Here is a 25,645-nt window from a genome sequence, read left to right on the forward strand (position 1 = left end):
GGGCCTTGTAGGTAAAAAAGCACTATATAAGTATACACCAAATGCCACAGTGGTGTAGTGGTTCACACTATCCCTTACAGTTGGCTCAATTTCCACCTGGGACCTTTCTGTGTGGAGCTCACATGTTCTCCCCATTCATGTGTGGGTGTTATACTCTGGGAACTCCAGCTTCCTCCCACTGGAGTCCATACTTTATACTATAAAGCAGTTAGATCAGTGCTTTGATACTGTACACTGACCAAGTCTTTATACTATAAAGCATGCTATAAAGTTCATAGGTAGATTGGTGATTGTAAAAGTTAGTGTTTGTCTATTTGTTGTTCTATAATGGACTGGCAAGTTGTCCAGGTGGGAATAAATAAAGTAAGTTTAGAAAATGGATGGATAGAATCATTCTAAAGAACAATAACAAAAAAATGAAGTACATAGACTCTTTAGATTTTAAATAGGAATGTAACAATTCATTTTAACGATTCAATTCAAAATTTGTGGTTGCTGATTCGTTTCACTTTCGATTGCAGTTCATTTTAAACAATCCGATTCAATCAGATTTACTGACCTAAGATCAATCTAGGACAGTCATTCATTCATTCATTCATTCATTCATTCATTCATTCATTCATTCATTCATTCATTCATTCATTCATTCATTCATTCATTCATTCATTCATTCATCTTCTGCCGTTTTATCCCTTTCGGGGTAACGGGGCTGCCGGAGCCTGTCCCGACCACATGTCGGCGAAGGCAGAGGACACCCTGGACAGTTCGCCAGTCCATCGCAGGCCGATCCAGTACATCTTTAGCAAAATATTCAACCAGTGTGACTCAGAGATACCTGTATACTGATCAGTGCAGGTGAAGTTTTCCAGATTCTACGTATTTCTTTCAAGATAATCAAGTGTAAATTAAATATGTTCAAACAAACAAGGAAACAAGAATGAATGTCAAATCACATTCACATTTTAGTTTCGTAAAGTTCAGCCCACTGTTGCTTTTGAACATCCAAATAATCCAAAGGGAACATTATTAGAACATTAAACCCCACTGTATGGTCGCGTGTTGTCCACTGTCATAGAACTTTGAAGTTTTATGTTATAGTAAAATAAACGTACCATGTCTTGATCCATATGGAATTTTCCAATTTCGATCAGTCCTGTGATTATTGATTTATCTCATTTTGAAAGGTTTTTTTCAAATGGTATTGATTGATTCGATTCAATTCTGCCTCAGACAGATTGGTATAGTTTGATCCTAGGGATAGAAATGGATTCAGAATCAGAATCAGTATTGTTGACCAAGTACAGTGCATATACAAGGAATTTAGCTTCCGTGTCTTCTGCACTCATGCAAACCAAGCAAGGTATAGATTGGTGTAAAACGGTAAAGACAAAAAAAGAAAAAAAAGAAATACATGAAGACATATAAAGATAAATAAAAATCAATAAAAATACAACAGTAGTTCCGGTGCGACAGTTCTTGTGTTACTGTTCCATACTTTGTGAGTGGTCAAGATCTCATCAGAGTGACGGCTCGGAGGAAGAAGCTGACTTTGTGGCAAGTGGTTTTGGCGCACATCGTTCTGGAACGCCGCCTTGACTGGAGTATTAACTGATTAAAAGTTACACCCCTAATTTTCAATCTTTCAATCTTAGTTCTGTTGTTCTGTGTTGTTGGTGCTAAACACATCTTGGGATTATAATATATTTATATGTTATCAGAGCTACAAAGCTGACTGTCAACAGAAAAGTGAAAAGTGGGGCAAGAGGGCACCATCACACAGCATCGAGACACTTCCCTCCATAATATGTGTGTGTGTGTGTGTTTAGTGTTCTTCACTTAGACAGTAATATGACAAACTGGAAACACCTTCAGCACAGCTTCAGCTAATTTTAGCCAGTAAGAGATGGTTTTCAAGCCTTGAGAGTCATGTTAACCTCCACTCAAAGTGATTGATAGTGACCTGAGGCCCCAGCTAGATCTGCTTTTAAAATACCTGTGCTTGCAGTGAACACTGTGTGATTCTCTCCACATACCCAAGACTTCACTGAAAAACACGATGACTGAGGCACAGTCGTAACATTTCAGTAACTTTAGATGGTAAACAAACAAACAAGCTTTGGACTATTGTGTCTTGGAGAGAAGGTTAAGTCCATTAACCGAGGCTCAGTGATTTCACTCGTACAATCTGTCTGGTAACTCAAAGAAGCATCTATTTTTAGATTTAGGAAGGGGAAGGACCAAAGCAAGGTGAAACAAACAAGAGAAAGTGACAAGGCAGAACACAGGACTGGACTCAGATGCAGAGCTTAAGGATTTAATTTCTTGAATCAAGAGAAGAGCTAGCTTTGGCAGGTGAAAGCACATGACAAACAGGCACAGGACAAAGGGAAACACAGGCTATAAATACATGAGGAGGGGAGGCACAGGTGGGAATGATCAGGGATGATGAGGCAGACACAGGTGTGGGGAGCAGACACAGCAGGAAGGGGAAGGTCTGGAACGAGAGGTAGGTTAGACTTTCAAAACAAAACAGGAAACCCCACACGAGACAACAGGAAACTTGACGAGACATGACAGAAAGTCCAGTCAAAGTAACAATTTTTTGAGTGATGTTTGACACCTGTGGGATACAAAAGCATCGTTCTTTGTTAGATTTTTGTTTTATGCGGCGGATGTGCTGCATGTAGGCTTATAATGTGGTATCATTAGTTTATTTGGGAGTGAGAAGTAATTAAAAAAAGGGGGAAGTGTAAGACTTCTTTCTTTAAGGCAGAAAAGAAAAGCATTACTGGAAAAGATATGAGAAGGGAGGGAGCGTCGCGGCTACCCGCCTCTCTTTCTAAGAGCATTAACTCTGGGGTGTTCTGATGGTGACGGGGCTTGTCAGGGTCAGATGGCTGCTCAGCCTGATTAAACCAGCTCAGTCAATCCTCAGCTCGCCACTCGGCTCTGCTGCAGCAGAGAGGACCTGGATACAGGCACATGCCACATTAGTGACCACCAAACTGGACTGAAGTGACTGGGAAAGGTGAATAGTTTAATATTCTAATGGAGAAAGCTGCCTCCAAAAGGCTCCACATTCTGTTTTTTAGACTGCTATTTTCGCTGCTTTACAGAGGAGAACTCTAAAATTAGATTTAGTTTTAATGTGGCAGAGCTGAACTTAATTTTGAGTTTGGAGAGGACACCAAAGAGCTAAGTGGTAAGGAGAAGCACTTTTGTTTGTTTAGTAACTGGTTCCCGTTCCCCCATATTAGTATGCCTATCAGATTCTGCAATTTAAAAAAAATAATTTGATGGATAAATACCTGCGGTAAACATTTAAAGAACTGCAAGAGATTGCTGTTACTCTAATCACTGGACTTGTCTGGAGCAGGCAGACGACAGGAAGATAGGAGTGTGCTTGCACTGGAGACAGTTGTTCCCTCAAAAAAACAAACAAAAAAAAAAAAAACTGATGTGTCACAGAATCAGCTGCTAGTATGGATGGAGCTATAAATACCGGTAGGGATTTAGTGTCTATGGCGGTTTACTATAACAGGCAGTCAGCTGGTTGCATATCAGCACTTACACTGTTGTGGGGCTGCTGCTTCTGCAGGACTTTGGTGTAACTGCTTGTCGGTGTTTTTGATTTCCCTTTTCAACAGCCGAGGGGTAAGAGAGAAACTTGATTTAATTAGATTTTTAATATTAAACATCTTCTTTGAGCTTGATGTCAGTATAGGTTTTGGCTGGTGTGCAATTTATCCAATCAGAACTTTTGATCGGTAGAGTTTGTTGTCATTCACCCTTTAGTTTGAAAATATTATAGATTTCGTAAGACCATTTGAAAACATGCACTTAGATCAATGCTTTTATGTCATTGTGTGCTGACCAGGCCTGGATGTGGCCAACTTATTTTACTCAGATTCAAAGTTTGGAAGGACATCTGAACATCTTTTCTTTCTATGCAGACTTTGTCTGATTCAAGTGTCTTCCATAAACATAATTTGACAGAAAAACAGAATTATTTGTTCTTTTGATTTTCACAGATCGGTGAAATTTGTTGCTTCAAAGTTACTTGCTCAGTTTTTTTTTTAAAAGAAGTAGGAAATGACCAAACTTGTTACTTCTGTCTTGATTACTGGCAGCACATTTAGCTAATTATAGATTGTCAACAAGCCGGTTCAGACCACAGTCCTCTTGAAAGGAGAAGGAGTGAGTCTGTGTGTCAGGGGTGACCACAGATTATCTCCTGGCTTTTTACTGCTTGATTTTCTGAGGATTTGAACACATTAGTGAGTAGAGGGTGAAATCTTTGACTGAGATCATAAATCCTTGGTGTCCTAATCTCAAAGAGTCATAAATCTCAATCCTGTGTCCCTAAACTAGATAAATTTAGGGTTAAAAGCCCAATATTGATGTTTATGGGGATGAAATTCTTTCATCTTGATCATTTAAAAAGTTGCATGACAACATGTCCAAAACATCTACAAAAAATGTTTTAATAACATGCAAATACAATTCTGTGTTGTATTTTTTTGGGTTCTTCAATACATATTAAGTAAACACAAAAGGGTTTTTGAGATTAGATGTTTTACTTTGCCCTAGGATTAACCAAATGTGTTATTTGTATACCTATTCCTTTTTTACAGTTGATCACCTATTCGCTTGTTTTTATGTATTCAAGCATTAATTGGAAATATTGGATAAAATAAGTCATGGTCCTGGAACATACAGATTAATCATGTCAATAATGTCTGAACAGCTTCTTCATTTTGCAAGTCTTGTCATTTGAACATTTTATGTGCGAGTCACACATTTATTTACTTGTAAATATAGGCTGACAACATTCCTCTGAGGAAAACAATTGAAATATTTTTTAAATCAACATAACCTTGTTTAAAATGCTGGAGGTCACTATGTTTGTGTTTTTTCAGCTATTTCTGCCACTGAAGTAGAGGCCTTGTTTAAAATATCGCACTTCTAAATCACTATTAATTTGTTCATGTGTGTTTTGTGTTGCAGAACCGCTGGTTGATGGAGTTTGTGCGGCAGAGTGGTGACTATTGCCATGCTCAACACATTTAGACCCTGTCTGGAATGATGCAGCGCCATACAGTCCTGGGGTCATGAGCCCTGGAAGACCACTGAGCCTTACCATCTAAAACTGACTGCTCATGGGTTAACAAGTGGAGCCTTATCACAGACAACGTACTGGAAAGAAGAGGAAAGAGTGTGACTGGGAGAATTTAAGAAAGTAAATAAAAAACACTGACAATTGCAGAGCTTAAAATTCAGCTGATGCACAGTAGTGTTCTAGATCACAGGATACAGTCAACGGATGGGAGAACGAGCCGAATAAAAGGGCTACAACTCTGGGAAATTACATAATTTTATTATCAAAATCCTACGCCAGGCTCACCCGGAAGACAATTCTGAAGATACAGCAGTCAACTGCGACAGCTGGAACTAAAGGTGAGGAAAGACAGTCACAAGATCTGCTATTCCACTTGCTCGTGGTACTCTTGAAAGGTCAGAGCTTACTTTTAGAATGTACATTTGTAAGGCCCCAAACCAGAAAGAACAGTCTCTCTAAACTTCTTAATGGAAGAAAAATTTACAAAATAAAAGGCAATCTTGGAAAAAAAATCCCTGTCAGAATAGAATAAAAATATTAAAAAGATTTCAATCAAATAGAATTTATAAAGAAGGCGCAGCAGCAGTTAGTTAGTTCATTTAATTCTGTATGCAGCCCTGTGATCTGGCGATCTGCCCAGGATAAAATCAGCCAGTAGTCCAATTACTGTCCACCCCTCCAGCAACCCTCAACACGTCTGGATTTAAAAAGGTGGATGGCTGCAGATCAAGGAGTCTGTCCCTATGGACAGAAAAAAATACTCTGACATTTGTAAATACAAAACCTACAACTAAATAGATACAGTTCTGCTGCTACAAATTCAAATACAGTAAAACAAATAAGTCGTATTTCAAGCACCCACATTTAGACGTCTGCCTGCAGTTTACAAATAATCTTGCTTCTTTAATTGCTAAATTTAATCAACAAAGATTTGTATCTCGAGATTTACATCTTTATTTTAAATGTTGTATAAAGCAAAAGCAAACATCATTATGAGAGTTGTTGTTTAATAATTTCTCTCTTTTTTTTTTTTTTACTATATTTGGTCAGTTGTCACCTTCATATTAGCTTCAGGGCTAAAAGAAATTAAAAAAAATCCTTGATAACATCTTTGTGGTTTGGATAATATGTCTTTTTACAAACATGACAAACCCATAGACCAACAAAAGAATGACAAAGCAGAGCAGATGACCTGACAATGAGGGACTAAAAATCAGATATTTGAAAGCACTGAGGGTAATTAACTAAATGAAGAAAGCTGGGGTTGATTAACTTAAACCTGGAGTGACTGAATTGAGGATAACTCAAAACTTGACCAAAAACACAACTTAAAAAAACAAACTAAATCACAAAATCCCTACAATGTCTGCTTTTAATTTGAAAAGTTTGGAAAGAAATGGATTCACAAGCACAATTATATGAGTATCCTATGTTTCTTGAATAAAAGCGTAAGTTTTTCTTTCAAATTTGTCCTGTAACTACTACTTCTTTGGCTGACTGACTTTGCAAGTGGAATGTGGTAACTCCTGCATTGGTACTTTGTTATAATACGTTTATTCGTCTCTATCATTAACAAATGTAAAACTCAAAAACAGACTACATGTAGTTTTACATGCTGTGTCTATCGTTGGCATGTTCTCCAGTTTTCTCTGCAGTTTTGGCCTGAAGTTCCTCACTACCCATTACTCAGTGCACTAAATAGTCTATTTGCCAATTTGTAAGAGTGTTAGAAACTGCAATTCCTAAACCCAGTGCCCTAAAAATTTCCCAGAAGTCTTTGCAAAAACCTAGTGACCATGGATGGTCACTAAATTGGCAAATATAGACCACAATGCAATGTGTTATAATTATTTTTTTCTTTAGAAAAACAAACCATTGAAGCTTTCATTATCAGAACACAGTAGATTTCAAAAATAGTGTTTGTAAATAGGTCATAATTCATTTTGGGAAGTCGGTCATATCTGCCGTTTAAAAAAAAAAGTACTGAGCCAGGCGCCTGAATTGTTGTTAAAGTCCAGAGCAAGATAGTCCCGTACTACATAGTTTTTAAGTAGCTAGGAAAGGAATTGTGACATTGCCTTAATTTGCTAACCTTAACAAACTGCCTTGTTGATCAGTTGTATTGATTAAAACTTGCATATGCAATGAAGATTTGAAAAAGTTGGGAGGGCAACATCAGTCTATGTATTTGTTGCTGCTTATCATGGTGACATGGTGATGTATGGACAGCTCTCACAACCTATGTGACTTCATTTTGGTCTGACAACTTTATGTTGACTTGTAAAAGTCACAGGTCCTCCAGCAGTGTCAAAGGTTATGCAAGCCACCATGAACCGACCCGCTCCAGTTGAACTGTGCCACAAGAACATGAGATTCCTCATCACACACAACCCCACAGACAGCACACTGAGCTCCTTCGTGGAGGTAAGACATGGAGAGGGACCAGAGTGAGCAAATAACACACTTGGTAATGAATACTTCTATTTAAGAATGAGGAAGAATGATAACACAAAAATACAGCTCACAAATGTTGATTTTATGCATAAAATTCATTAAAATTACCAAATGTCATTTTATTGTTAAAATATATATTATTTTTAACAATAACATGACATTATTAGATGTATTTTAGTTATATTTTTAGATTTGTGGTTTGATGACGATGCATATTTGTTTTTAGAAATATGAAATACCAGCCCCTACTGATTGGAAAGTAAATCCTATAAAAGGTGTTTATGATCATCCAGACAGCACAAAATGTTTTTAAATAGGAAAGAGCCTTACCAGCAGTAAGCCAAAATTGGCGGTTCCTTTCAGAATTAAAGAAAAATTCACTAAAATTTGTATTTATGAATGACAATTTAAATAAGAATAAATCTAAAATTAAGAAACTCTACATTATGTAGATTATAAATTTCAGACTTTTTCTCAGAATTATGTTTTCTTGATAGAATATGGTAAAAGGGCTGATCACTTTTAATCCAGTTACATGTTACTATGTTTGAAAACAAACACACTATTTAGTCCTTCTGATGTAAAGAGGATTAATCACAAAGCTGTAATGTGGACTCTCTGCTCTAACTCTAAGTCCGTGTCCAGAAGGACAAAGCTAGGAATATCCTGTTGTTATAAAATGCAGAAGATTCTTGACTACTGATTTGAAAGCATTTACAGCTCATATAATGATAAAAAAAAGAAATAAAAGCATGTTCATTTGTTTCAAACTCCTAACTTCTCCTGTCCAGGACCTGAAGCGGTATGGCGTGACACTGTTAGTGCGAGTTTGTGACATCACATACGACAAAACCACCCTGGAGAAAGACGGAATAACTGTTTTTGTGAGGAAATAATCGCACAACACGCTTCAAAAATTCTGCAACCGTTCAAAAGACTGCAACAGTTTACTGTTTCCGATAGGACTGGCCCTTTGATGACGGTGCCGCTCCGCCTAATAAACTTGTTGATGACTGGTTGAGTCTCCTGAAGAAGAAGTTTCAGGAAGATCCAGGAAGCTGTGTGGCAGTTCATTGTGTGGCTGGACTAGGAAGGTGAGAGACATGAAGAAAAAACACACTGACACCGACAGGTTCATAGAATAAAACAGCAGAGTTCACACACACACACAACAGCTGATTGTAGAATGTTTGATTAGAGGGAAAAGAGACTAAAAGATAATGTTTCTAAACACATATAAAATGCATGAATGCATGCATTTTATATGCATGCAGGGCTCCTGTGCTGGTCGCTTTGGCTTTGATAGAAAGTGGGATGAAGTATGAAGATGCTATTCAACTCATCAGACAGTAAGTACATCTTAATGCAATAAAGCGGCTTACAAAGTATTTAGAATAAGCTATAGTATTTCATCCTTGAGTATAATCCATGTATGTATTTTAGAGGATTTGTTTTATTATTAAACACACCACAAAACGTTAATTCGAATCAGAACAGAAGGAATCTTACTTTTTTAGAAGGCTGGCTGCTAACCCGATCCCTATAACATCCTCTCTTGGTGCCTGAGTAGACTCTGGTAATAACTTTGGTTTATGTGACAAAATATTCTGTGAGGCAAACATCCTAAATGTGAGATTTTTCCCATATAAAATCACACATTACTTTATAAGGTGCATCATGATGACAAAGAGGTCAGAAAAGCTCATTTAAATGGCATAATCTCCCATTTATGTATCTGTAAACAAAAACCACGATTATGCATGACATCAATTTGAAGATAGAGCATAGAAATCATAAATAGCAAAGCATTAGACAAAATTTGACATCAGCAACACGATAAAAACGAGTAAGTAAATTGATTACTCAATGCAATGCAACTTTTTCTGTGACCGTGCCATAGATGGAGAAGCATGAAAGCATGAAACTGTTCTAAACTTTTGAGACCAAACCCAGCAAAGGCCTCCTGCAACAGGTTATTTACATCAACAAGCTGCAAAAGCCTTCCAGGGAATATGTGGGCTGAACTACAAACATCTAAAATATATATAGATATTTAAAAAAATTGTCACTGCACAATACTGGAAAAAAACACAACAAATGGGTGTTTTAATGTGACATTTAAAGAGAGTTGGTAAAGAGCATATCTGCCATTTACTCAAGATGTTACATTAAGACCATAATGCATTGAAAGAGTCACATTGCTTTCTTCCTAAATGTCTGTTTGCTTTTATTTCTTTCTTCTTTTGTTTCAGGAAACGGCGTGGGGCCATAAACAGTAAACAACTTACATACCTGGAGAAATATCGATCAAAACACAGACTCCGTTTCAAAGACTCTCACACTCCCAAGAACAAATGCTGCACAATGTGAAAACGCTTTCAGAGGTTCATCTGTACACCCCATGTAAACATTCAAAACATTTACACTCACAGTAAAAAAAAAAAAAGATTCACAAATGGCTTTTGTCTTTCTTTCAGTTTCATCAGTGTCCTGGATAAATTTGTTATTTAACTTTCTCAAATCTGTTTCAAAGAAGCATGGGTGGAAATCTTTGTCATGGTCTGTGGATTTTTTATAGATAATTCAAGAATGCATACATCTGGAGTTGAGAACTGCGTCAATGTGTAGGACAAGGTTTACAGCAGAACACCAGTTCGGATGTACAGATATCTTATATAGTTTAAATCTCATCTGCACATCATTTTTAAACTCCCCAGGCCTGATTAACTCAAATTTTAAACTGAAAAAAGTAGGGTTTATTTAAGGATTTAGGGATTAATATAGTAATAAAAGCACAAAATTTCTCAAATAAAAATTTTGGTTATTTTACTTGGAAGTGTTGTGTTAATTTATTTGCTTTTCTTTATTTTAACACACACTTCACGATGGAATTTACTTTATGCTTCATGAATGGCACATGTGCACAAGTAATGCCTCTGACCATATATATATATATATATATATATATATATATATATATATATATATATATATATATATATATATATATATATATATATATATATATATATATATATATATATATATATATATATATATATATATATATATATATATATATATATACATACATATACATATACATATGGTACATCTATACTCAAGCAGTTTTACTGTCATGTCCTGAACAGTTTGAAATTATGCGATGAGAACAGAAGAACACAACGATTAGTATATGCATGGATTTGCTTGTGTGACTGCCAATTTTGGAGCAGCATTGGACAAAGAAATTCAACTGAGCTGTCACGTTTTTATGTAAGGACAACTGTAAATGTCTGCATATAATGTTTGCATTGTTCAATAAAGGTTTTATCAACATGCCTGAAACTATTCTCTTTTATGTTTTTAACTTATAATACATTTATTTATTTTTGAATGGTTGTTTCCCTGAAGTGTGGTCTATTTTAGAAGAAGAACAAGTGTATTTATGTAGCAAAGTACTTTACATGGTATAATAAAAGGGAAACACATGTTTAACAAAATAGTTAAAGAAAGAAATTACATTTAAAAATATCTTAATAGAGTAGACACCGTTATCATTAATTTTTTTTATTACACTGATTTCAATTGTGCGAGAACCCCACATATTTCTCGCACATTTTAACATGTAGCTGTAGTACTGACTTCCGCTCACTAGGAGGCAGTCTTTCGGGTTTTAACAGTTTTTTTCCAATCAACTTCCGGTATAATTATTGGTTGACTGGTTGACTTGTGTCGCAGATTCGACACGAAAGTATGCAATCATAAACCAAAATGTGTGCGTAAACTATTGAAGTTGTGACTTTATTTAGCTATACAGGGATGCATTTTTCTTTGGAATATCAAATATAATTTGCCTCTTCATATACGTGGACCAGTATGGATGGACAACAAAGTGGTAAGGTTTGAGCTAGTTTTACGCCTATCTCGCGCGAATATGTTGTTGGTGAGATCCTTTGGATTTCAGGGAAAATATGTCTAGAATGTAAACATTTGTACCGCGCGTCTGTGCTGTTTAGAGTTTAGGTATTTATTTGTATGATTTTGCTCTGGAATCTTACTTTACAGTTTTTCTCAGTTGCCTTGGTGCATTTCACACAACAGAATTAAACTGTACAACAATAGTGCAACCAGACTACACAACATTATTTAATTATTGGGCACAAACTAGTGGAAGTTATTTTATGTTTATTTAATCTATTACTAATTATTACCGTCTGCTTTTGGGCACAAATCAATTGTTTAAGTACAAATCTCTGCAGAATGATTGTATTTGACTTGTTTGTGACCATCATTAATTTGTTTTTATCATGTCTGTCATAATAATCTATACTTGTACAGGCTAAATAGTAAATGCTTACAACTAATACTTGCATCATCCCACCCAAAATTGAACACGTCAAACATTTTGTGCATCCACAAAAAAAAAAAAAAACATTTTTATGGTGTTTACATGAAAATGTCCCTAAATAATTTTTTAAAGGTGAATCTCATAGACTGAAATGTCGTGTGAGAACTATTACCGGTAGGTAGTTGCAACCAATGATCAGCTTCTCCTATGTAATCTATTATCATTCTACATGTCAAAGGTTACCAGGTCATGTCCTTAAGCAAACCTCTTGTATGACTTTGATAGTACAGAGCGAACTGCACTGACCAAAAATATAAACGCAACACTTTTGTTATTGCTCCCATTTTTTATGGTATGAACTCAAAGATGTGAAACATTTTCCACATACACAAAATAACTCTAATAATTCTTGGCTCACAGCAAGAAGGCCCCAACCGGCCTCACAATGGCAGACCACATGTAACCACACCAGCCCAAGACCTCCACTCCTTTCAGCATATCCACCTCCAAGATCGTCTGAGACCAGCCACTCGGACAGCTGCTGAAACAATCGGTTTGCATAACCACAGAATGTCTGCACAAACTGTCAGAAACCGTCTCAGGGAAGCTCATCTGCATGCTCGTCGTCCTCATCGAGGTCTCGACCTCACTCCAGTTTGTCGTCGTAACCGACTTGAGTGAGCAAATGCTCACATGCGATGGCGTCTGGCACGTTGGAGAGGTGTTCTCTTCACGGATGAATCACGGTTTACACTGTTCAGGGCAGATGGCAGACAGCGTGTGTGGCGTTGTGTGGGTGAGCGGTTTTCTGATGTCAATGTTGTGGATGGAGTAGCCCATGGTGGTGGTGGGGTTATGGTATGGACAGGCATATGTTATGGGCGAAGAACACAGGTGCATTTCATTGATGGCATTCTGAATGCACAGAGATACCGTGACGAGATCCTGGGGCCCATTGTTGTGCTGTACATCCAACAACATCACCTCATGTTGCAGCATGATAATGCACGGCCCCATGTTGCAAGGATCTGTACACAATTCTTGGAAGCTGAAAACATCCCAGTTCTTGCATGGCCAGCATTCTCACTGGACATGTCACCCATTGAGCATGTTTGGGATGCTCTGGATCGGCGTATACGACAACGTGTTCCAGTTCCTGCCAATATCCAGCAACTTCGCACAGCCATTGAAGAAGAGTGGACCAACATTCCACAGGCCACAATAGACAACCTGATCAACTCTATGCGAAGGAGATGTGTCGCACTTCATGAGGCAAATGGTGGTCACACCAGTCACTGACTGGTTGTCTGAGTCCCCTGACCCCCTCAATAAAACAAAACTGAAGATTTCAGAGTGGCCTTTTCTTGAGGCCAGTCTAAGGCACACCTGTGCAATAATCATGCTGTCTAATCAGCATCTTGATATGGCACACCTGCGAGGTGGGATGGATTGTCTTGGCAAAGGAGAGCTGCTCACTATCACAGACTTAGACAGATTTGTGAACAATATTTCAGAGAACTGGTTATTTTGTGTATGTGGAAAATGTTTCACATCTTTGAGTTCATACCATAAAAAATGGGAGCAATAACAAAAGTGTTGCGTTTATATTTTTGGTCAGTGTAGTTTGTACTGGATAACCTGCATAGATTACATAGGAAAAGATGATCTGGATCATGTGGGAAATGAAGGCTTCACAATGGCTGTGGTTGGTCATGGGGTGCTGCAAAATGTTGGGAGAACCTCTATCAATCAATTCAGTTATTCAGACATTTTGTCGAGAGAACAGGTGAGCAAACTGTAATGTAGGGTTATCCAGCACAAACTAGTTTGCTCTGTACTGTACCAGGCAACCTTTGGCATTTAGAATTACAATTGACTACAGCTATAGCTCACATATTAGTGGCATAGTATGCTGCAATGTAATAGTAAAGACAACACTAACACTTTCATTGACATAAATACTTGCTTTTGAAGATCAAATTATCTCATCAAATTATAGATCAAATTATCTTTTTCGATTAAAGGATTTGCTTCTGAAGCATAATCTATCAATTTGGAGCATCTGACTTGCTTTCGTGCAACTGAATTCATTTTGAGAAAGTGACTCGCCTTTGCGGCTCATCTAGCATACTTTGCAGTTTGCGCTTGGTGGTGGTGCAAACTTTAATACTGTTGTGGGAAATGCACCAAAGTGACTGAGAAAAACTGTAAACAGCTGTTGAAAACAAGAAGAGGCTCACAGGACACCTAAAAAGGCTTGTTGATAGTGTTAAGCTGAGTGGGATGATAGACACTAACACTTCTCTTTTTTTTTTTTGGACAGAACCCTATTAAAATAGAAAATCGACATAATGGTTTGGTAAAATATGTTTTTATATTAAAAATAAATCACTTTTACATAATGTCAGTGTACTAGTTGTGAAATACAGGATTTCCTCTCAAATAAAGGTTGTCTACCACTGGGAAGATCTTTTAAATTGAGGGAATAACTAAAGTATAAACAGCTCTTCAGTTTTAAAAAGGAACAAGTCGTTTTTTTTCTTTACATTTCTTAAACATTATTATAATTGTTGTTTATGATGTTGTTGAAATGTTTTTTTTTTTTTTACAATTACTATTGTTTTGATTTATTAAAAAAATGTAATTTACACTAAACGTTCTGATGAATAAATGTATTGAATGGATCTTTATTCCTTAAATCCATAATCCATTTACTGTCGAAGTAAATTCCTTTGAACTCTTCCAGAAAAAAGTTATTTCAGTTAGTTTAGAGTGAAAAAAAAATAAATATTGACATTTTTGATCTTTCCATTCTTGTTCAGTTTCTATCACTAGAAATGTAAAAAAAAATTTTTTTTTGACCGAATGAAATTTGTTTTGAGTGGAAACTATATACGTATTCAATATTGAATGGACATGAATCATGAGCTGAAACAAATCATTATGTGAGCTTTGGGATCAAAATTGATCTATTCCCACAGTTTGAAGCTTGTATATTGGATGAGATTGTACAGGGCTGTGGGCTTTTCTTCCACACTACAAAGACAGGCCTCTTAGGAATAAGTCAAAAACTTTCACCCCATTGAAAGATTTTTTTTAAATAAACAAAAAGAAAATCTGCCAGTGGAGTAAAAAAATGGTCCTACCTAGAATGTCGCCAAAGCCCTTTGTCTGTGTTACACACCTTGAATTGTCTCATAGGTTACAAACTTGTGCTGTTTAGGAAACACTTGGCTGAATATTCGACTCCACATGCGGAGGAGCATTTTTGAGAATTTTTGGGGTAACATACAAAGTGGTTGAATCATCATCTTTTGTTTCTCCTCGTCTTTACAGCTGGTTCTGTGTACATGTGTCGTCTGTGCAACCTCTTCTCTTCAAGTCGTTCTCAGCTGCTGGTCCATTGTTCCAAGCTTCACTCTCAGCAGGAGTCTCCAGATGACATTATCATTGCACTTCAACCTCTGGTAGCAGGTGAGAGTCCTAAAGCATCGAGCTAGTTCCCTAAAAATACCGGTAATCGCTCTACAAATGTTATTATGAAGAGTAAAAATTACACTACATTTTAGCTTGATCAAACCCATTAAAAGAAGTTGTTATCGAGACACTTTTGGGATGAAGATGTAAGAAGATAGAACTTTAATTGATCCCACGACAGGGAAATGGCTTAGAAAAACTAGAATGCAGCAGAAAAACTACAAAACTAGAACATGACAGTTTGAAAACTCGTTTTTTTGTGAGACATACTGTTTTCATGAAACTACTTGAAGCAATTTGATCGTATATGGTAAAGACATTTGTCTTTATAGTGTTAGGGTAGTTAACCCCCTATAAAATACCGGTAAATAATCCACAATCTTAGTGTCTATTTTCCTGCAGATGGGGAACTACACATACAGTATTGGCAAAAAAAATAATACTAATAGGATGGCATGTCTTATAATGTCACTCCATTCATCCACGAGACAGTTGTACACAACTGAGCACATTTCCGTAATTATTTTGTTTATTTCCCGGTGTACAAAAGGTCCGGTGAAGCGAAAGCGGGGACGACCAAAAGGCTCCACGAAAAAGAAGCACACTGATTTAACAAAAGGCACAACAGACTCCAAACATTGTGCTGAACATAATTTGAAAGAAAAAACTACCAATACTACAAATCAGGAGGAAGAACAGCCACACCACTTCAATAAAGGTAGTACTGCTGCCATCAACGAGCAAACCAACATTTTTTCCTTTGATGATTTTTTTTTTTCCAAACAGATTAACTTAGATGACGTACACAGGTTTACTGTTGGGTATACTTTATGTTTGTTTATCTGGTGAAAAATGCTTGAAGTTAAAAAGCTCATAAAGCTGATATTGGAATTTCTTGTTTGTCTTTTACTTAATTTACCTAAGCACTTAACCAAGTCACTTTAAAACCAGTGTATTGGCCAGTCTAGATGTTATGCTGGTACTTTTGCACCCGGTATGATTTAATCTTTCAAAAGATGATGTTTTTTTCTCTTTAGTAAACTTTTATCCATGTACAATTGTGTGTACATGTGAATTCTCATTACTGTGTTCTGACTGGGTTTGCTTTCATCTGTCGAGGTGAAAGTCAGGCTGGGATCCTGTCTCTGGAATGCCCAAACTGTCACCGCTCATTCAGCAACAAACGACAGATCTCGAAACATATCTGCATGAAAAATGAGGATGAAGAGGTGGAGAAACCAAGCAAGGGTGAGAAAATGGAAACATCTGAGTATCAGCAACACGAAAGACAATGGCTATGTCCATATTCACTCACTACACCCCAGTAAGCTCACTATAGCCTATAGGGTATTTGCCTTAAGCAGGGGTGTCTGAATCTTCCATTTCAAATCCAGTGTCCTTGAAACTTCTCAAAAGTCTCCGGATTTATGAATATAGAACATGATGCATTGCCTTTTAATGATTTCTCATTTAAAAAATGTATTTCAAATTATTTTTAAAAAATAAATCATGCACGTTTTTACATCAAAATGTAGCTTCTAGATTAACACATTAAACTGAGACATGGCAAAGCCTTGCAGTATGATTAGCTTGATCCAAAAATGTCAGGTTAAATAAACAGATTTTTTATGTCATAACCATTTATACTTGATGGGGTGTCTTTCAGTCTGTTCTAAATAATATTTCTTTGATGTCCATGCAGATACGAGCAGCATAAGAACCAAGAAAAACAACCAAAATTGTGTTTCTGCGGGTGAAAGCCTCAGAAATGGGCCAACAAATTCTGTCATCAGTGTTGTCCTGACTGAAGATGAGATGCTTCCAGGTCAGTTTAGGAGATTTCTAATTAATGCTCATGTTCAAAATAAGATCTATTTTTATTTGTACCACAGATGTTTCTAAAATGGTTCCATTAGAGCGTCCCTCAGCAGAAAAAGAGCCCACAACCGCCAAAACTCCTCACCAGGTGAGCAAAATCTTTAGTTATTTTTTCTTAATTTACAGGAAACACAAATGCACCAGAGATGGTTTTGTTTAGCAGCTGCTTAGCTATTAAAAGCCAAATAAATTGCCTAGATAGATAGATATAAACTTTATTAATCTCCCAAAGGAGAAATTCAGGTGTCCGGTAGCAAAACACACAACCACACACAACAAACAACATTAAAAAGACAGTTCACAAAATAATATCAGTTCATATCAGGCAGGTTCATTAAACAGCCTGATAGCTGTAGGGACAACTGAGTTCTTAAAGCGCTCTGTCCTATTTTAGATTTTAAAGAATCTTTTAAAAAATTAAGCAGACATTTTCAACCTTTTTGCTAAAATTATGTTATATTTAACAACTTTTTCCTTTCATAATTTGGGATTCACATAGAACACAGCACATATTTTCATAAAGAAAAAAATTTGGTCAACACTCCGTGTTTACAATCTAGAGATCCAAAAGCATTTTTAAGAATGCTGTTGGAGAAGTTTATTAAGTTAAACATTTTTAGCATATACAGTAAATAAAACATCTGCGATGAAATGTTGAAAGATTGCTATGATTTATGTCTATTAAACCTTATCATGATATTCTAAGTTTTTCTTTATTTGGTGTTTGGGTTTAGGACCACAACAGAGAGACTACTGTCTGTAAAACTGGAACAGACCAGGAGATACAGATAAGGTAGTATTATATGTTTACTGTAAATTAGGAGTGTAATGGTTCATTTTAAGGATGATTTGATTCGATGATCGTGGTTGCTGTTTTTATTTACTTTCGATTTTGGTTCATTTTGAATGATTACATTCTATCCGATTCACTGACCTAAAATCAATGCACTACATCTTTAGCCAAAACTCCAACCAGTGTGACTCAGATCTAAATACCTGGATACTGAACAGGGCAGGTGAAGTTTTTTCTATATTCCTTGTATTTCTTGCAAGATAATAAAGTGTAAATTAAATATGTGAACAACTAAATAGGTGAACAAGAATTATGTCAAATCCATTTAGTTTCATAAAGTTCAGCCAACTGTTTTTTTTCCCACATCAAAATAATACCAACAAAACATTATTAGAAAGTTTTACTGCTCTATATGGTTACGTCTTTAGAAATTTTTCATTAGACTGTAATGATGGTTTGATCATTTTGTTTGCTGGCCTCACATGTGTGTTGTCCGCTGTGATGCACTTCGTAGTTTTTATGTTATAGTAAAATAAATGTACCATGTCTCAATCCATATGGTATTTTCCAAGATCGATTTGATTATCAATTTATGTCATTTTCAAATGATTTTTAATGGTATACAGTGACCCAAAAATGTATTTAGTCAGCCACCAATTGTGCAAGTTCTCCCACTTAAAAAGATGACAGAGGCCTGTCATTTTCATCATAGGTAAACCTTAACTATGATAGACAAAATGAGACAAAGAATCCAAAAAATCACATGGTCTGATTTTTATAGAATTTATTTGCAATTTATGGTGAAAAATAAGAGATTTCTGTCTCTCACTGACCTGTAACTTCTTCTGTTATAAGATCTGGTTACCTGTATTAATGGCACCTGTTTGAACTGGTTATCTATATAAATGGCTCTCGAGGAGATCTACATGGAGGAATGGGCCAAAATACTAGCAACAGTTTGTATAAAGCTTTTAAAGACTTACGAAAAATGTTTCACAGCTGTCATTACCAACAAAGGGTATATAACAAAGTATTGAGTTAAAATTTTGTTATTGGCTAAATACTTATTTTCCACCATAAAATAAATTCTTTAAAAATCAGACAGTGTTTTTTTTCCTCATAGTTGATGAAAATGACAGGCCTCTCTCATCTTTGTAAGTGGGAGAACGTGCACATTTGATGGCTGACTAAATACTTTTTTGCCCCACCTTAGGTTGATTTAATTCTGCCTCAGAAAGATCATTCTAGTTGGATCATAGGAATAGAAATAGATTAATCATTACACCCCTACTGTAACTACAAAATAAAAGTGCAGTATATGAAACAAAAGAAAGTTAAACAACTTTTCTTTTTGTCGTTGTAGTGATCACCTGACTTCTACTTTGTCAACCAGCAAAGGCTTTCAGGAATATTCCTTAAAGCAAGAAGCTTCCAGGTACTTAATGAATATTTACACATTTATGTGGTATTTTAGCTCTTCTGTATTTTTGAAGGGTTAAAGCTAAGCGGAGTATTTATATGATTGGATAACTTTTCTTATCTCAAGAGTCATCAATCCTGATTTTTTGGTTTTAGTCAGAAGTTTTATTTTCTCCTATCCTGCCTCTCAGTTTACCTCAGAGCGTGTTAAAGATCTTTGCGTGTCAGTTCTGCAATAAGATCTTCAAGTTCCGACATTCGCTGGTCGCCCACCTGAGGACGCACACTCAGGAAAAACCCTTCAAGTGTCCACACTGTGACTATGCATCCGCCATCAAAGGTAAACTCTGGAGAAACATTGCACTTGTAAGCGCATATAAACCAAGGATGTTAGCTGGAAACATGTAAAGACAGCCTTTCATTTTCATCCTTTTGTTTTTTTCAAAGCGAACCTGAACGTTCACCTGAGGAAGCACACAGGAGAGAGGTTCACCTGCCCGCACTGCTCCTTCAGCTGCCTCAGCCCAGGACACCTTAAGGTTCATTCATCACCAAGATTAAGTTAAAATTCAGGAACTGAATTGATCCGTTTATGTAGTTTGGACCATCAAATGTCTCTCTAAAGTTTGATTTGATTTTATAGACTGAATGCACATTTCAAAGACCGCTAGAACTTTAAGTTTCCTTTAACACAGGTCCACATAGAGCGAGTCCACCTGAAAATGAAGCAGCATTGCAGCTTCTGTGACAAGAAATACTCCGACGTGAAGAACTTGCTGAAACACATGGAGAAGCATCACAACCTGAAAGACACAGCTGTGAATCAGAACTACCAACAGCTGAGGTTTGTTTCACAGCAGAGGCTTTTAAGCTGAAAGGGGAAGTGAAGGAAATGAATGTGGATTGGTTTAAGGAACTCGCTTGCCGGTTTTCTTAGATTGTGTCAAACCAGCACATCTGACCTCGACATTTATTATTAATATATTAATATTTTTTATTTATTTTTGTAAAAATTACATTCAAAAGACTTCGGAAATCATAAGTTAGACAACAATTCAAGCTATGAGGACATCAATAAATAAAAAAGTGAAATGATCAGAAAAAACTAAAAGCAGCAAAATATGTTTTAAACTTTTATCCCTTGTGTTATCCTATGGGGTCCAGATGACCCCACCCTTACATTGACGTGTTCTCCCTACCATGACAAAGGTGGATAAAGGTGAAGTGGATTTCATGTAATCCATGGATACCAGTGAAGTTCAGAAATCGTTGAAGAAAAAAGGTTCAGAGCACTGTCTTGTGGGTCTAGATGACCCAACTCCCAATGTTAAAGTGCCTAGGATAGCACAAGGGTTACAAGTTGTGATGTTTTTGGCTGTCCCGTCAAGCCACAGTCTCCAAATCTCACATGAGTAATAGAAAACTGTTTTCCCCCCCAATGAATCCATAAATCCTTGATATTCTCATTGGTTGTCTTCATCTAGGTCAAAAACTCGTCAGGGTCTCAGGCAGCTCCTGTACCGATGTCCCACCTGCAACCGACGCTTCAAAAACCAGCTGGAGCGAGAGCGCCACCTGCTGATCCATGGACCCCAGTGCCCCTTTGCCTGCTTACTCTGTAACCATACTCTAACCAAGTTTGCCGCTCTAGCAGCTCATGTCAGGAAGCACCTCTTCATCTATGTGTGCTGCGTGTGCAAGGAGAATCTGGTCAGCTCTCACAGACTGAAGGATCACCTGGAAAAGTCTCATTCTGAGCTGGACAAAGAGCAAGCTTTTATCAACTCCATCAACATGAGCTACTACCTGGTTCCACCTGACGGAGGTGAAGGGAGTGAGGAGGGCAAAGACTTGAGTGGGGAGACGGTAAAGGAGCACAGTGTGGTTCAACACGATGGAAAACATCCTGCAGAAGAGCAGGAGTGGGAAGCTGGGGAGAAAAATCAGCTCACTCACGAGACAAATGAGGAACAAACTAACACTTTAGAAAGAAACACAGAAGATGCACAGGTAAAGGAAAATGAGAAGAAAAAAGAAGAAGAGGGAAAAGAACTATGCGCTCAAGCATTAACAGCAGAGAAGATCCACAACTCAACACGTACCTCTGCAGCTGACAAACCTGAAGAAAACTGTCCACACGTGGAGGACAAAACTCATGAAAACAGTCATGAGTCTGCAGTGAACACGCGTGCACATGAAAACACGCACACATCTGCGTCACCTGGAGATTCAAACTCCTGCTTGAATCTGGACTCAAACCTTTCCGATCCACAGGTGACTAAAAGCCAAACCGATGGTCCTGTAGATTTGCTTAGTTAGTAATATTGTTTTTTTTAAGTAGGTGCCTTTGTAACAGAAATGTGTTCCTTTCTAATGAAACATTTCTAATGAAACATTTCTAACGATGTTTTACATACATCTGTAGTTTTACTATTGATTTATTTAGTTTATAAACAAAAATTCCTAATGTATGTGGGAATTTTTTTTCTGTTAGACTTATTTGTATTATTTCATTTATGTGGTTTTTCAGTAAATCTCCTATAATTTTACAATAATTTCAGTGCAGGGGCACTTTTATGTGTTCTTTTGTTTTATTTGATTCAATCTTTCTCTTCTCCTGTTGTATTCTTTGTCCATGTTTACTGTGTTGGTGATGCTTTCTTTTATTTTGAAAAGGTTTTGGAGGATTTCCCTCGGAGCGCATTCAAGGAGGTGTTTTCAACCCTTTCAAAGACAAAGCTCGATATGGAAACGTTCCAGAAGCTTCGAAAGGTTTACGGCAACTTGGAATGTCAATACTGCGGTGAGAGGATGTTGCTTTGTGCATCATATGCCCTTCTAAATATTACTATGAACTGTCCCACGTTGTTTGTTTCACAGGTAAACTCTTTTGGTACAAAGTTAACCTGAACGTCCATGTGCGCACACACACCAAGGAGCATCTGCATTACTGTTCAGAGTGCAGCTACTCCTCCATCACTAAAAGCTCTTTGAAGCGTCACCAGATCCAGAAGCACGGTGACCTGCAGCTGCCGTGCCCCAGTCCTGGCTGTAAATATACGACACTTGACAAATACAAACTTCAAGCTCATTTGAGGGCGCTTCACGAACAGGTAACCAAACGTTGCTTCTTATTACTGCTTTGACAGATGCGTATCTGCTTCTACTGCTGATATTAGTCTTAGTTTCGTATTTGTTGGACTTTCTTCTGTTTCCAGGTGAGCAGAGCAACATGTCCTGTCTGTAATCACAGTTATCCGGAGCACAGACTAAAACACCACATGAAATCCTCCCACCCTGGTAAATATAGCAGGAAGGCAGTTGTGCATCTAAAATTTTTGAATTTTTCTTTGAACACATCCTCTCCATGAACCAGTTCTTTTTCTTTCTATAGCTGTGTTATATTTTTGTATCATTTTAACCCTTTTTTTTTTTTTGTGTGTCTGTGTGCATCCATGTTTTTGACAGACAAAGTTCCTGTTCGCGGCTCAATGGTGCAGCGAGCCGTGAAGTGCCCTTACTGTGACTCCTACTTCTTAAGGAACAGCAGTGATTTTCAGCAGCACATCTGGGCCCACCAAGGTGCGACAACAGCCCCGCTCTCAATCCACATCCAAATATGTATGGTGGTGATAGAGTTTGAGTTTTCGCACCTCCTCAATATCGTCCACAAAACAAACAATTAAAATGTGTAACAAGCAACCTCCCAGTCACATTACAGAAAGCAGCGGCTTGTCTGTGAAGTTCTGTGCAGCAGTTTTTCAGAAAACTTTTAGTTTTTTTAACAGTTCTTCTGCATTTGCGTCCTTACCTTACCTCTGTTCATAATAAATATAATGAAGCTACTGCTTTCTATTAGTCCTGCTTCCTTTTTGCAGTATAGTTGCAAACATAAATGGCAAAATAATCCCAAAGGGGATTCACCTCTTCAACCAGAAGCTAATTATTGGAATGTGCCATGATTTAATGGATAGGTATCACATTGAAATGTGAAGTCATTTGAATTCCAGCTGCTTATAAACATTATTTTTCTTGCAGTCTAACACTCACTCATTTATCGTAAAAATATTTGTTCACAAATGTCTCTTAAAAATGACACTTTAATATTAGTAAACTGTTTCTTTTGAGTTTTCAAACACAATATGCCACAAGTAGCTTATTAAACACAGAGCATCCTTAAATGACATCATCTGGTTGGTTGGTTGACCTTTTCCTAAAACCTATTTCTTTAGTCAAAATTTTTTAATCTAAATTTTTGTTTGAGCAACAGGTTTGAAGCCGTACGCCTGCGGCATGTGTGACTACTCGAGCCGCAGCCGCAGCAACCTGAAGACCCACATGAACCGCCACAATGTGGAGAGGCATCACCTCTGCGATCTGTGTGGGAAGAAGTTCAAAACTAAAATCACTTTGAAAGGTCACAGACTGAGCCACACAGATGAAGGTATCCAGCATTGCTGTTGATGCTGTCCTACTCTTGATGAACATTTGACACATCCATCTATATTACACTGAAAGTAATGATTATGTGTTTCCAGGAAAGCAGTTTAAATGTTTGGAGTGCGACTTCACCTCCATCTTGAAAGCATCTTTACTGAGACACATGGAGCAGCATGCAAAATTTAAGGTCTGAAGTAACACTGATATGTATTCTTAATCAATAAACTTATGGGGTTATTCTAACATTTTGTATATAAATGACTAGAAAACCATCTTTCGTGTTAAAATATGTTTTTACTTCACTGACATTCTGTAAGTGCTTGGTAAGTGCTTGGTTAATGATACAGTTTCCAGTTAAAGATGGATATTTTCTTGCAGTTTTCTTGTCTGAAACTCTCTTTGTGGGTCTGTTTTCAGCCTTTTCGTTGTGCGCGTTGCCACTACTCCTGTAACAGCACCGGTGCCCTGAAGCGACACTACAACATGAAACACCCGCATCAGACTTATGAGAACGCTGGACCCGGACTGCCCAACAGTGACATCCTGAAAGAGCAAGGTCCCCACTCCTTCATTATTCCCAAAGTAACTTTTCATTACAAACATTAAAACATTAGTTAGACCAAAGAAGAAGAAAAAAAACTTTCAACACTTCATTGGTAATTCACTTTTGCGTCTCTGTCTTTAGGTGGTATGAAATGTCCTGAGTGTGAGTTTGTCTATGGGACAAAGTGGGAGCTGAACCGTCACCTGAAGAGCAAACACAATCTTAAAGTAGTTGAAGGCCCTTTGGAGGTGAAAGCATTGTGTGCTGCAGGGGGTTTAGCTTTGTTTGTCATGGACAATGTGTCTGATGAAGCTTTTATTGCATGTATGCAAATGCAGGTGGAGACTCAGTACGTATCAGTGGAAGGAGAAGAGCACCTGACAGAAGCACCTGTAGCAGTACTGGAACAAAATGGTAACATCTTTATAACTCAACAAACAGATCCTTGTTAAGCTGTCAGACATGTTACATGGGCCTTTAGTATAATGTATTTTATGGATGTTTTTACTCAGAACTACATTAATGTGTGTGTTTTTATTTCAGTTAACATCCATCAAGTTGCTGAATTCAGCTCAGAGACTCAGGACGCAGTCACATCCATGGTTGCCATGGGTCCAGGCACTGTCACTGTCGTACAACAGGTAAATAACGGGACATTACTTTGGTAAAAACAAATGCTGGGAGAAAGTGTTAATGTTGAGCTGGGTCGGAAGTTGCAGGTGGCTGGAGAGCAGGAGGTCACCGAATGCAGCGACCAGCTGATGGTGGTCAACGCAGACGGGGTTCCGGAGGGTAACCAGGTTATGGTGGTGGAGGACGCTCACGGCCTTGAGGCTCTGACGGTCTTAACTCAGGGAGAAAATACACATCACTATATTGTTTATGTCCAAGAGCAAACTGTAGAGATTAACTAGAAATTATGAAAATTTCAGCAACATGCAGAGATGAGTGTTAAGATCCTGACTGACAACAAAGGTTATCTTGTAAATGTACTTTTCTTTCTATTTGTTGCCATGAATATAAAACATGATTGTGTGTTTTTTTATTAAATTCTTTTTCAGTTTTTGAATATTTTTGTTGAAATATACTGAAATAAAGTATGTGGTTTTTCACTGCTTAGAGTTTTGTTTTTCATCAGACATCTATAACTTCCAGCTGTTTTCAGTGTTG

General features: G+C 37.3%; 2 protein-coding genes across 17 annotated transcripts; both read left to right on the forward strand.

Moving 5' to 3' along the window:
- Window positions 1-2,855: 2,855 nt before the first annotated feature.
- LOC101157004 (protein tyrosine phosphatase type IVA 3) lies at window positions 2,856-10,921 on the forward strand. Of its 12 annotated transcripts, none has more exons than XM_011484971.4 (7): window positions 2,856-3,028; window positions 5,008-5,457; window positions 7,413-7,543; window positions 8,365-8,457; window positions 8,537-8,667; window positions 8,848-8,922; window positions 9,826-10,921. In XM_011484971.4, the coding sequence occupies exons 3-7, from the start codon at window positions 7,436-7,438 to the stop codon at window positions 9,941-9,943; spliced, it is 525 nt and encodes a 174-aa protein (XP_011483273.1). In that variant the 5' UTR covers window positions 2,856-3,028; window positions 5,008-5,457; window positions 7,413-7,435; the 3' UTR covers window positions 9,944-10,921. The 12 variants fall into 12 exon arrangements, with proteins under 12 accessions (XP_011483273.1, XP_004077722.1, XP_078789603.1 ...); XM_004077674.5 differs by having other exon boundaries at window positions 2,865-3,028; window positions 7,407-7,543; XM_011484969.4 differs by having other exon boundaries at window positions 2,867-3,202; window positions 7,407-7,543.
- Window positions 10,922-11,265: 344 nt separating this feature from the next.
- Window positions 11,266-25,587, forward strand: zfat (zinc finger and AT hook domain containing). Of its 5 annotated transcripts, none has more exons than XR_013648366.1 (23): window positions 11,266-11,471; window positions 15,261-15,398; window positions 15,952-16,119; window positions 16,521-16,649; window positions 17,104-17,226; window positions 17,294-17,367; window positions 18,014-18,072; window positions 19,436-19,507; window positions 19,683-19,831; window positions 19,939-20,030; window positions 20,187-20,335; window positions 20,976-21,765; window positions 22,168-22,294; window positions 22,372-22,604; window positions 22,710-22,791; window positions 22,960-23,073; window positions 23,762-23,935; window positions 24,030-24,118; window positions 24,349-24,513; window positions 24,617-24,723; window positions 24,814-24,889; window positions 25,019-25,116; window positions 25,189-25,587. XR_013648366.1 is itself a non-coding variant. In XM_011484976.4 (23 exons), exons 1-23 carry the CDS (start codon window positions 11,453-11,455, stop codon window positions 25,387-25,389), a joined length of 3,402 nt encoding a protein of 1,133 aa, XP_011483278.1. In that variant the 5' UTR covers window positions 11,266-11,452; the 3' UTR covers window positions 25,390-25,587. The 5 variants fall into 5 exon arrangements, 3 of the variants coding, with proteins under 3 accessions (XP_011483278.1, XP_011483279.1, XP_078789606.1); XR_013648367.1 differs by having other exon boundaries at window positions 25,195-25,587; XM_011484976.4 differs by having other exon boundaries at window positions 24,349-24,487.
- The last annotated feature ends 58 nt before the right edge of the window (window positions 25,588-25,645 follow it).

The sequence above is a fragment of the Oryzias latipes genome, chromosome 16, assembly GCF_053564925.1.
Source record: "Oryzias latipes strain Hd-rR chromosome 16, Olatipes_Hd-rR_3.1".
Lineage (NCBI taxonomy): Eukaryota > Metazoa > Chordata > Actinopteri > Beloniformes > Adrianichthyidae > Oryzias > Oryzias latipes.

Bases quoted from the DNA above. Each gene is read 5' to 3' on its own strand.
- zfat (XM_011484976.4), top strand. The intron at 16,120-16,520 runs GTAGTACTGCTG...TCATCTGTCGAG, and splicing joins GCCACACCACTTCAATAAAG to GTGAAAGTCAGGCTGGGATC. The intron at 24,890-25,018 runs GTAACATCTTTA...TTTTTATTTCAG, and splicing joins AGCAGTACTGGAACAAAATG to TTAACATCCATCAAGTTGCT.
- LOC101157004 (XM_011484971.4), top strand. From the start codon at position 7,436: ATGCAAGCCACCATGAACCGACCCGCTCCAGTTGAACTGTGCCACAAG. The intron at 8,458-8,536 runs GTGAGGAAATAA...TGTTTCCGATAG, and splicing joins AAGACGGAATAACTGTTTTT to GACTGGCCCTTTGATGACGG. The intron at 8,668-8,847 runs GTGAGAGACATG...ATATGCATGCAG, and splicing joins TGTGTGGCTGGACTAGGAAG to GGCTCCTGTGCTGGTCGCTT.